General features: G+C 37.6%; 1 protein-coding gene and 1 non-coding gene across 3 annotated transcripts in view; both read right to left on the minus strand.

Moving 5' to 3' along the window:
- The window catches only part of Fbxo45 (F-box protein 45), a 37,953-nt gene that overhangs the window by 20,244 nt on the left and 4,919 nt on the right, over positions 1-12,790 (minus strand). Inside the window, exons 2-3 of one of the 2 annotated variants that reach the window (XR_002818804.1) lie at positions 10,571-10,927; positions 3,702-5,605 (exon numbers count right to left, since the gene is read on the minus strand). Coding sequence is in view for 1 of the 2 variants with exons in the window: in XM_004644545.2 (XP_004644602.1) it covers positions 5,420-5,605; positions 10,571-10,927 (543 nt within the window). In the remaining variant the exon portion in view is untranslated. Of the gene's footprint in view, positions 1-3,685; positions 5,606-10,570; positions 10,928-12,790 lie in introns of those variants that run through there. The other variant, XM_004644545.2, reaches the window with a different exon arrangement.
- Positions 6,597-6,760, minus strand: LOC111813604. Its single transcript, XR_002818813.1, has one exon. It is a non-coding gene; the product is annotated as a U1 spliceosomal RNA (small nuclear RNA).

Raw genomic sequence — 12,790 nt, forward strand, 5'->3', positions numbered from 1 at the left:
TATTAAAAAGCAATTGGTATTAGGGGGAGGAGTTCAAAAAAGAAACTAGGAGAATAAACTCAGACAACTGCCTCTGGTCTCCTAAACAAAATTTTATATGGTCTCACAATGTAGTTCAGGTTGGCTGTGAACTCACCACGTAGCCCAGAATTTCCAAATTTCGTCAATCCTTCTGCCTCCACCTCCCAAGTGCTGAGGTTACAGGCATGCACCCCCCACCCCTCCAGTTTAAAGCAACTTTTAGCAAACAGGGATCAACTGATTCTTTTAAGCTTTTGGATCCCAGGAGCCACTCATTAGTCCAGCACTCACATACCTGCCTCTGTGACTCCTGGCAAACACCTGCGTTAGCAACTATTAGCTTGGGTAAAGGTGACAAGGGAACAAGAACCTGGAGGATTCTGGCTTCTTGGCCATGCTCGCTTCCAAACACTGTAAATGTGGATTCCACTACTAAATGCCATGGAACTTGCAGGTTAACGCTATCACCACTTTTGACTAAGGCACCCCAAGTTTTCTTTTCTTTCTTTCTTTTTTTTTTTTTTGTGGAACTAGGGATTGAACTCAGGCCCTTGCGTTTGCCAGGGAAATGTTTATTCTACTGAGCCATCTAATGGGCCTCCCAAGTTTTCTAATGTATAAAAAAATTTCCTTTTGGGGCCAGGGAGATGGCTCAGTAGAATAAGTGCTTCCCTGGCAAGCATAAAGGTCTGCGTTCAATCCCAAATCCCACCAAAAAAAATAAAAATTTCCTTTTCAAAATATAAGGAACCACAGGTGGTTATAGTTTTATAACATTTTATTAAGAAACTAAGGCAAAACAACAGAATTCCAAAAAATTAAGATACAGAATTCTAATTTTAAATCTAAACATATATGAAATCTATACCAAGAACTAAAAATCAGTTTAACATTATTAGGAATAAAGAGGAATGGCTAAAATGCATTCACAGTAATTGTTTCTTCTTCACTAGCCTCAGATCTGTCTTCTTCCTGCTTTGCTTGGACGACAGAATTTTCCTTATCTACCCATCTATAGCCTGTAACTTCAGAGGAGCTTTCATCTTTCTACAGAGTTCGTCTCTGTTCCTCAATAAATACTTGAGACCCTGCCAATGAACTCAGTCATGTGGACACAAAGATGAGTTCATCAGAGGTCCTGTGCCAGATTAAGGGAGCCAAGACACCAATAAATAATCAATAAATATAAATCATTTTACACAAAATATAAAATCATACAGCATGAGTTAATTATAGATAACAATCAAAGCTAAGAACTGGGGGTAGTGGTGTATACCTGTAATCCCAGTTATTCAGGAGGCTGAGGCAGGAGGATAGCAAGTGTCTGAGCCCAACATAAACAACTTGGTGAGATTCTGTCTCAGAAAAGATACAGGTCTAGGGATATAGCTCAGTTGTAGAGTATTTGCCCAGCATTCACAAGGTCCTGGACTCATTCCCCAGTATTGAAAAAAAAGTGTGTATAAATAAATAATACACATATTAGGGAAATTTCAAGGAAGGAAAGATTATGTTTAGCTAGAGGGATGGAGGAATGCTTATGAGAATAACATGTGGGTTCAGTATGGACTATCCTTTCCTAATAAAGGTTTTTTGGGGGTTTTTGGCAGAACTGGGGATTGAACTCAGGCCCTTGCGCTTGCCAGGGAAGTGTTTATTCCAGTGAGCCATCTCCCCAGCCTAGCTAATAAAGGTTTTAAAGTGGTTCTGTTTACCACAGTCCAAGGTAGTAGTCTTCAATTCTGGAAAATAATTGTTTCACCACTAATCTGCAGAACTCTTTTAAGTTTCTGTCTCTTCAAACTGTTCATTTCTTAATTTTTTTTGTCTGAGACAGGGTCTCACTATGTAGTTCAGGCTGGCCTTGAACTCCAGTGATCTTCCTGGCTCAGCCTCCCAAGTGCTGGGATTACAGGCATGCACCACCAACCCTGGCTAAAATATTTTTTTAAATACTGTACTACTGTTAGTCTATGTAAACATTTGGAGACTTAATTATAATTTCTGTAAGATTGAAAGTTTTATTATTTATGAAACTCCACAGTTGAATCTAAAGGTCAGAAGATTTCTAATCATTAAGCCATGATTTCAAATATGCAACAAGGAAAACCCTACTTGCTTCAGGTGCTTTATCAAACTTGCATTTATATTTATGGAAGAGATGAAAGAAATGCTTATTCAAAAGTCAAATGTCAAATGATGGAAAACAGAATTCCTTGTATGAAAAATTTTAATTATGAGCCAACAAACATTACACAATTTAAGCCTTAATTTCTTTCCTATGAAACCAGATAATTCAAACAGTTCAACTCAAATATGACAGAAAACCGTAGTATGAGTAAGAATGATAGTAATGTTCGCTTCCACATCTGCATGCTTCATTAGAGGACCAAAGGAAGTGCTCCCAGTTTCCCAAGGCAACACAGATTCAATTATACATTTCTCCTAACCACAGTTGCAGCTGAAACACAACAAACACTTCACTCACAGTACAGCACTTCCCCATTATTGTTTCTTTGACCCTCAATATCCTTGTGAGGTAGTGAAGGGAGGGAGCAAGAATTCTCTACGTTGCAGATGAGAACACTCTAGGTGAATTTTAATTTAATGGTTCTCAACATTGCTGGCATACTCAAAGCATCAGGAAATTAAAAAAAAAAAAAATCCTTATGACCAGGTCATATCCCAGACCAACATCAGAATCTCAGGATATGGGACCCATGTATAAATATTAAAAAAATAAAAATAAACAAACAAACATGTTCCAATGTGACATCCAAGCACAGCCAAAGCTGAGACCCATGATGTAGGGGATTTTACTAATCTTCAGGTGGACAGTATCTTCTATCTCTCAGCACTGGTGGAAAAGAACCGCCTTGCAAGTGCAGCAGTCTGTTTTAGTCACCTGCAGAGGACAGCTACTCCCTGTCTCTAGTGATAAAGCCACTCATTGTGTCTTTCCCCTGATGCTCATGCTGTGATCAAACATTTTATAGAACTTTGCAAATGGGTAAGGAGGGAATTCAATTCTTTTAAGTAAGAATGGCTTATTGTTAAATGTTTAGGTGCTCTCTGATCTTAGGTTCAATGGAGAATAACCATATGTTTCTGTTTTCCAGTCAGCACCTTCAAAATGTGGTTACAAATGAATGTTTACCAACAAGACCCAAGAGAAGTTATAAACATAACTCCTAGAAAAGCTCTGGGAATTGGCCATACCACGACCTGAAAAGGCAACAAATACTTAACAGGACATGATCACTTTTTAACTAATCTTTAGCCTAAACTAATTTTTTGTTTTGGTATCATGAATAGAACTCAGACCTTGCACTTGCCAGGCAAGCACTTCTGCCACTGAGCTATAACCTTTGCCAATTCTCTTTTTCAATCAAATTTTACAATGTCAAACTGAGTTGTTCTACCCCAAAAAAGTCAATTTGTGTCAACTATATTCTCTAATACATTTAATGTATAATTTCACTGTATGAGTTCCTTCTTGACATGAATATGAAACCAAATCTTTAGCTGGGTGTGGTGGAACATGCCAGCAATCCCCGCACTCAGGAGGCTGAGGCCAGAGGGTCAGTGAGGGTTCGAGGTCAGCCTGGGCAACACAGTGAGTTCAAGGCCAGTCTGGACTGCACAGTGAGACTCTGTCCCCCACAAAAAAGAACTTGAACAAATTTCACCTTTTTAAAGGACATACCACATATACATAATAAATACTTGTAAACCTTTCAGGCAGCAAAAACAGGTATTTGTTCTATGGCTGAAATCTCCTGCTTCACAAGAATATTGATAATTTTAATTCTCAAGGAATAAGCTGTTTGCTGTTCCTAATTTTAATAGATTTAAGATAAGCTATACATATGGCAGTAATTTAAACAGTACAAAAATCTTGCTTGCAGCAATTATGTGCCTAAAATGTATAATTTCAAACAGAAAGATGTTTTGTTTTTCTTCTAACAAAAGAAAAATCTCAGCTCATGTGTGTTGGATTAATTCAAAAGAATATTAATGAAGAGCTAGATCTTATCAAATAGGAAGTAGTATCAAACTCTTCTGCAATTAAACTTTCAAAATATTGCCACCTGAAGTTTTCAGCACAAGATGTTGGATTCAAGTCCTGTGGGAGCAATGACCTTAATGAGATTAAGAACATTCTTAACCTGGACTCAGGTTGGCACTGTTTCATCAGATGGGTCGTAAACATTTTCTTGATTGCCCCAGTGAAGAGTCAGAGGCTTAGGGTTTTACACGATGTAAACAATATGAAATTAGTTTTGATAATACATATAGCACTATAAAGCTAGAAAATAAAAACCCATTAATGAATTCTCAACTAGCATTCATAGTAAGGACATTTTCCATTATGAGACACTTTCTCAGAGGGCCAAGAAAACTGGGTATCAAGAGATGCACATTTTCCTATTGTGTTTAGAACACCCTTACTGACATACATAATTAGAAATAGATTTACCTTTCCTTCAGAATGAGGATTATTGACTATAACTTTTTTTTGGGGGGGGTACTGGGGATCGAACTCAAGACCTCGCGCTTGCCAGGCAGACAGGCCACTGACCTATCTTCCCTGGCCCTATTTACTGTAATTTTGATTTTAAAAATATGAACAACCCAATGATGACAGACTAAGAGCTATGGGAATCTTTAAGCCAAAAATAATACAAAAGCCAATATAACACATTTCATCTTAAAATCTTCTTTTTTGTGGCTACCCTACTGCCCCCAAATGTTATTCTAATTTTGTACCATATAGTGCTTAAGAAAATGAACTAGAACAAAGCAGCCCCTTTGTCCTTTTTCTTTTTTTTTTACATTTTTTACACACGTATTATATATACAATTTTTAAAATAGCTGCACAATTTTATTTCTCATTGTTAGAGAAGTGCAGTCCAGGCAGACCATGCTTCTCAATATATTAAAAATATTAAATAAACCCCAACCAGTTTCATACTTTCCTAATGGTATCGAAAGGGGATTGGAGAAAAAGCAGGCAATTGTGGATACAATCCATCTTCTTTAAAAAGCACACCACCTCAGAATCTTGTTATTTCATTATCTTATCCTTTTGACAGCATCCCTAACTCTTACCTTAAAGCTGGAAAGAACACATTGCTAGCTTAGAGACAAGAATCTGTTGCAACACGCATATGCCAACTGCCCACTCAACCAACTGCAGCCCTGAGGATTTTCCTGGCCCAGCGGAAAGAGGAAACACTAAAGTGATCTCTGTTGTAGAGCTGCTTCTTCAGCTAACAACTTTCATGTTTTTCAGGATGTTTTCTTGGGCATGCACATATGACACTGTCACTTCATGATTCTAATTTCCACAAGTAGATTTCTTCTCCATTGTCTCTGATTCCAAGAAAGCCACTATCATCCATCCAAAGGTTTTCCAAGGTAAACCAAAGTCACCTCTGTGTTGCCATATACAGCAGAAACTGCTGGATATAAGCAGACCTTTGGAAGTCCTCGAAAGGCCACCCCCAGGAACTCGTATCCACGTTCAAAAGCTAAAGTCTTATCCTCCATATCCAAGATGACTCGGATTCTCTCTCCTATCTGCAAACAGACAATAAAAGGGATTAGAAGAAAATCAAGGGCACAGCGAGGACATGACACAAGAAGCTGAAAATACCATTAAGAAGTATCTTAAAAGGTATTCAGAAAGCTTTCTGGTCAGGAAGAGACATCAAGAATATATATCATTTTCAACATGAATGCTTACTGGTCTTTTTTTTAAAGACTCACAGGAAATATACATTTAATTATTAACAATTTAAATGCTCTTCAAATTTCAGATTTTGTTCACCACTGGTTAAGGCTTTTCTGAAGGAAGTTAGCAGTAAAATTTATCTTGGCATATTTTACCAAAATGGTCATCTAAATACCTTTTTTTTTTTTGGCAGAACTGGGGATTGAACTCAGGCCCTTGTGCTCACCAAGGAAGCGCTTATCCACTGAGCCATCTCCCCGGCCCCCTAAATACCTCCTGATTAGTGAGTACAGAGTTGATGTTGCAGATGATGAAAAAGTTTTGGATATAGAGAGCAATGATTGCTACACACATTGTAAACATATTTAATGTCATTTTACACATATAAAGTAATATATGTTATGCATGTTTTACCATAATAAAAAATTATAATAAAAACACATAGGTTTTAATGTCTACAAACCAGTTCCATATACAATGTGGAATTTATGTAATTATGAATAATCAAATAGTTTAATTCTACATTTAATACACTTATCCAATGGTCTATTGCTCTTTAAAGAACATTAGTGCTAAAAAAAAAGAACATTAGTGCTTTTTTTTTTTTTTTTTTTGCAGTACCAGGGATTGAACTCAGGACCCTGTGCTTTATTCTACTGAACTATCTCCTCAGGCCCATGCTGACTGTTAAACAAACTAGAAACTCTATAATACAGTCAGCTCTTTTCACATTATGAAAAGCAAAGAAACAAGGGTGCTTCATGCTTATAGTTTGCCATCTATAATGTTGCATCTATATATTTAGAGAAAGTTTTAACATACATTTATTTATTCTTATAGGGGAAAGTGTAAACACAGTACCCTGCTACCATAAATTATGCAATCGAGTCTCCCGCATTTGGGGAAATCGCAGGGGTCAGCACATACAGAGTACAATGGATGAGCCTCGCCCTGTGAAAACCACCTTCGTGATCACGGTGTCTCCCCTGCCAGGTAAGTATAGAAAGTTTTAGCTTTTCTTTTTCTTTTTTTAAAATTTTTATTCATTTTTAAATTTTTTTAAAGTTTTAACTTTTCAATCAAAAATTAAAACGTAGGGCCGGGGGATACAGCTCAGTGGTACAGTGCCTACTTGGCAAAGATGTGAATTCAATTCCTGGTACCAAAAATAAAAGTAACACTTCCTGATTATGGTAACTTCTGGTGTTGTTACTTACTTTCCTTTATTGTCTTTCTTGTCATAAATAACTGCGAACATTTGGATTTTTTCTTCCTTTTGTCCAGCTCCGAGATTAATTCCCACCTTATTTTAATGAACCTACCCTCACTAGTGTGATCAACAAAACATGCAAACAAAAAGGAAACAGAAATGAAATGCTAATATTTTGTTGAGTAATCATTTTGGATTTTATTTATATTTACTCCTCTCCTCAAGCCCAGGAGACCTTCCAATTTACAAAAGACAAGACTAAGAAGCAGAACTAATCCTGCTGGAATTTGCAATTCATCTCTGAGCACTCAAGCAGCAGGAAGCATAGAGCAGGAGTTTCACTAGCTTTCAGTGTCACCTGTAAATAAACCCTAAGGATGGCAGAATCCCTGTAAACTATAAGAAGGAACCCCAGAAGCAAGAGGACCCTGAAATGATGACCCTCCCACTCTGAGAAACAAACTGCTGAAATTCTTGTGAGACTACAATGATTACACACATATAGGAGAAATCCCCAGGGAACCAGGCCAAAAAAGCAGAAAAGATGAAAAGACTAGAAGCTGAAAAAAAGAGGCAAATACATTAGCTGCTGGACACCACATGAGTTTATACAGTTCAGTCCAGGCAATTTATCTGCCCACCACCGAAAAAGAAGCTATAATTTTCAGAGAATAAAGCTGTTCCTAGACAAACAAAACAACCCTGAGTTACTAGTCTATACAAACTACCTGTCCAGTTTTCAATCAAAAAAAAAAGAAGAAACAGAAAAGTATTATTTCATAAGGAGGTGGAGGATAGGGTAACAGACTCTGAGGTGTCTAAGTGCTATATTTGGCAAAGACTTCAAAGTAGCTATTAATAGAGCCGGGGAGACAGCTCAGTAGAATAAGTGCTTGCCTGGCAAGTGCAAGGGCCTGAGTTCAATACCCGGTTCCACCAAAAAAAAAAACAAAAACAAAAAAAAAAACAAAAACAAAAAACAAACTGGGCATGATGGCACATGTCTGTAATCCCATAATCCCAGCTCTTGGTAGACTGTAAACAGGTGGATCACTACAAGTCTGATCTAGCAGTGAGACTCTGAACACCTTGTACACTCTTCCCTAAAATACAAAAAACCAAAACAAACTATTATTAATATGTCTAAACAATTAAGGAAAAATACAGTATTTATGAAGTGACTAAATAGGGAATCTCAAGGAGGAAAAAAACAAAACAAAACTATAAACAAGAGACCAAGTGAACAGCCAAATAGCTCAGTGGATTAAAGTGCCTACTTAGGCAGATACAGGGGCCAGGGGGAAGCTGAGATGGCAATTGAGATTGAGCGTGGTGGCGCACGCCTGTAATCCCAGCACTTTGGAGGCTGAGTCTGATCTACGCAGTGAGACCCTGTACACCCTGTCCTAAATACAAAAAAAAAAAAAAAGAAAGAAAGAAAGAAAAGAAACTAAGTGAAAGGACTAGAACCAAAGAGTACAATAACAAAAATTCATTAGCCTAGTTCAAGAGCAGGAGTGAGACAACAGAAGAATAATGCAATAAATTTAAAAGAAATTATCCAAATTATCTGAAACAAATAATACAAAGAAATATGGAATGGGGAGGGGGGATGATAACCTAAGAAACAGAACGACAAGGACACCATCAAGCACACCAACAATTACATTAAATGTAAAAAGACTAAACACTTCAAAAGGCAGAGATTGTGAGACTGGTTTAGATGCAAGACCCAACTACATGTTAGGGGCTCCACTTTAAATATATGACAGTCTGAAAGTAAAAATGAGGGTGTGAAAATACTTTGTAACTATTGGCCTAACAAAACTGGAGTAGCTGTACTAAAATCAGAAAAAACAGATTTAAAGAGAATATTAGAGTAGAAAACAATTATTTCATAGTGATGAAAGAGCTAATCAGGCAGAGAGATATAATAATTAGAAATATTATTATAATAACTGATCTGTTTACCTATGAAAGAACTGTAATATAAAAGACTTGAACCTTATCAACCAATTAACCAACTGTCATGAAGAGAATATTCCATCCAACAGAATACACTTTTTTTAAGCACATGTGGAACATTCATCAGAACAGACCATATGCTAGGAATAAAACAAATCTCAATAAATTTAAAAGGACTGAAATCACAGCATGTTTCTAAGGACTTTTCACTATAAAATCATCACAAAGGTAGTGGTAGGACTTCATCTGCCATGTTTATTAAATCTAGACACCCTTCTGTAGGATGTTTGCAAAATCTAAAAGAACACTGAGGAAAGGACTCCATGAAAGAAAACCCAGGTTTTCTACCTCAGGAACTAGAATAATTTTTAGTTCTTCTTTAGTATGCCTAATGAGATTATCATGGAGAGCAGAGATTTCCAGATACATGCAGCTCTTAAACATGCAATTTGTAAGTCCTTAAGACTTCTGGGGCTGGGGAGATAGCTTGGCAGTCTAAGTGCCTGCCTGGCAAGTGCAAGGACCTGGATGCGATCCCTGGTACCACATGCTGTGCCAGCCCTGCACCCAGCCAGCCACTGAAACCAGGAGTAGTGGCACATGCCTATAAACCCAGAACTGGAGAAGATGAGACAGGAGGATCACTACGAGTCTGAACTGTGTAGTGAGACCCTTCACCAAATAAATAAATAAATATTTTTAAAAAAGAAAAAAGATTTCTGCTTTCTTAACAAATTGTTGTGTTTTACACTCCACCTGTACTGTGGCAATACTTCTTTTAGAAATAGGAATTATAATCTGATTTTTGGTACAAATGAGTACGGGTTAATGCTAAGATGAAAAGAATAAAAAATTTTGTAACAGTTTGCTGGAACTTGCTTGTCTTTACAGCAATTGTTAAATCCACAAAGATTAATAAGCAACTGAGTATGAGCATGCACGTTATGTATTCAAGTACATTTGTTGGGATGAATGATTTAGTTAAATGAAAAAAAGATTTACATGTGGCACGACACAGGAAACATGACAATTTCAAGCAAGAGCTGGCAAACTGCAGCCCCTGGGCCCAATCTACAATAAATAAGCCCATATATAAAAACATAAATATGGGGCTGGAGAGATGGCTCAGTGGTCTAAAGCACCTACTTGAAACAAGCTTGGCAAAGCAGAGGGACCGCGGTTCAATCCCCAGCACCACATGCCAGCCAGCCCCGCCCCCTGGTGGGCTGAGCTGGCCACACACACACAATAAATAAATGTAATAAATAAAAATAAATAAATATTAAAAAAAAAAAAACATAAATAATCACAGTCACAATCACGTTCATTTTCTCACATAGACTAACGATCTGATTTCATGCCGTAACAACAGAGTTTAAAGTTGTGACAGAGAGCACATGGACTTCAAAGCCTAACACATTTACTTTCTGTCAAGAGAAAGTCACCAATCCCCAATGTGCAGCAAAGATGGCTCTCAAGATCAAATATACATTAGGAAACAGATACTGAGATATACCACATACTATTTATAACCCAAAACAACGAAGTCATAGATAGTAAATAAATATTTGGAAATTTAAAACAAATGAGCTGCGAGTTGATAAAGGCCTATAGTTGAACAGACTCAGTGTCTTACCTGGTATTTTGGAGCATTGTTGCACTGTGGGAAACTGCCATTGACTTCCCCATTATGTAGTAAATTATTGTCCACCAGATTCCAGCCCCAACTCTGGTCGTCACTGCCCAACAATGCCACATAACCTTGGCACTGCATGGGGGCCCGCTTCGTGGCAATTCCAATCACTGCCACGGTGCCTAAAGGGCCCTCCCACCACACTTCCCATGCATGGCGGCCCTCACTGAAACCGATCTTGGTCCTTGCACCATCAGTGCTCTGAGCGATGGGATTTCGATGTAAGGTAAAGCCATTCTTCTTAATATAGACATTCCTGGAGCAGTCATTAGTGCTGAAGGCATGTTGGAAAGCACGTACCTGAAGGTAAGAAACAAACAAAAGGAGAAATTTGATTTGTCTTAAGTATTAAAAGTATTCAAATTTCATACATGTTTTTAAATAATGGCATTATATATTTTTAAGTAACACATTAAGTATTTCCATATAATGGCTAAGGTTTCAGGTTTCATGAGCTACTAATAAAAAATACTGTATAACATTAAAATAAAAATAACTCCAGACCAAAGCCAGGTACAATGGCCCCATAGTCCCAGCTGCTGGGAGTGGGGAGTTGCTGAGGCAGGAGAGGAACCACGTGAACTAGGAGACCAAGACCAGCCTGGGCAACACATTCAGACTGTCTTCACAAAGAAACAACTGTCAACACTCTTACCACTGACCAAATTATAAACTACTATAATCCTCCAAATAAACAATACATTAAAGAACCATGTATAGTGGCTCACATCTATAATTCCAGTGCTCAGGCAGCTGAGGAAGGAGGATTGCCATGAGTTGAAACCTTGTCTCAGAGGAATAACAATACAAACAAACATTCAAAGGTACATAAAAGAATCTTTATATCTTACAGATCATACTAAAATGTTTATGGCTGAAATAAGGACACATAGGAATAAAATACCCAGTAGAAGAGTATAAGGGTGAACATGAAGTTAGATTTGCCTCGAGTCATTGGTAAAGCTTGGTGATAAGTATGGGGAAGTTCATCAACTAATTTTCTTACTTTTCTTTACATTTGATATTGTTATATCAAAAAGAAAAATGTGCTTTTCTCATACTGGCAAAGCTACTGGCAATAAGGACTGTATTTTGGGACTATGTATGTAGCTCAGTGTGGCACACTTGCCTTCGTAGGTCAGTAGGTGCAAACCTATGACCACTGTGAGCCACAGTGTGCAAGCCAAGTTGCTCCAGCATCTCATCTCCCTAGCAGCCAGAATCAGATATTCAGGTTTAATTAGTGTTGACACTCTGCAATAAATAAATGGGTTTTGGGGCCTGGGAGATGGCTCAGTGGAATAAGCACTTCCCTGGCAAGTGCAAGGGCCTGAGTTCAATCCCCGGTTCCGCCAAAAAAATAAAAATAAATAAATAAATACAAATAAATGGGTTTGGAGTTGCAGTTTGGGCAAATGTCTCTAAAAGGTTTACCATCACTGCCCACACAATGTTGTTTCAGTGACCATCCTTCCTCTACTCTTTCAAATTCTCCAAACTCAGTCCTTAATCCTAAATTATTTACAGAGCTGTCTTTCTAAAACACCACTTTATTGTATCTTTTTCCTGTTAACAGTCTTTTAGCAATTCCATATTTAGTACCACAATCAACTATACAGTCTTCTGCCTAGTTTCAAAACCCTTCAGATTGTACTCCTATTTTCTTTTCTCCCTTCCTGTGTGTTGTGTTGTATCTGCTTCTCTCCTCCCACACATCCTCTAACACCACCTCCATGAAGCTATTATTAATCAGGGCCACCTAATCCCATTCACTGGTCTCATGAATTCCTACCCACCATAGTCTGCACCATGTAACAATTTTACAGAGATCATTTTCTAACATAACTTGAACCACTTCTACTTAAACCATACTCTAGGGTGAGGGGGACTAATCAATGGAAAATCTGTAGGAAATATGGAGGACAGAAGAGCATGCTAACACCACAGGAATGAAAATAGTAAAGTGCAGGCAGACAATATAAATTGCAGCAGAGGGAGGAGACAATCTATAGAATAAAATAGCCTTCTGGGACCTATCAGCTGTTTGCCATAGGTACTTTTGTAGATCTCAATTAAATAAACTATAAATTAAAAATAAAGCATTTGACATTTACTAGACAACTGAAAATCAGAACACTTTATATTTTCTTATTTTTGTTTTTG

This window comes from Octodon degus, unplaced genomic scaffold (assembly GCF_000260255.1).
Source record: "Octodon degus isolate 3935 unplaced genomic scaffold, OctDeg1.0 scaffold00203, whole genome shotgun sequence".
In the NCBI taxonomy this organism is placed as follows: domain Eukaryota; kingdom Metazoa; phylum Chordata; class Mammalia; order Rodentia; family Octodontidae; genus Octodon; species Octodon degus.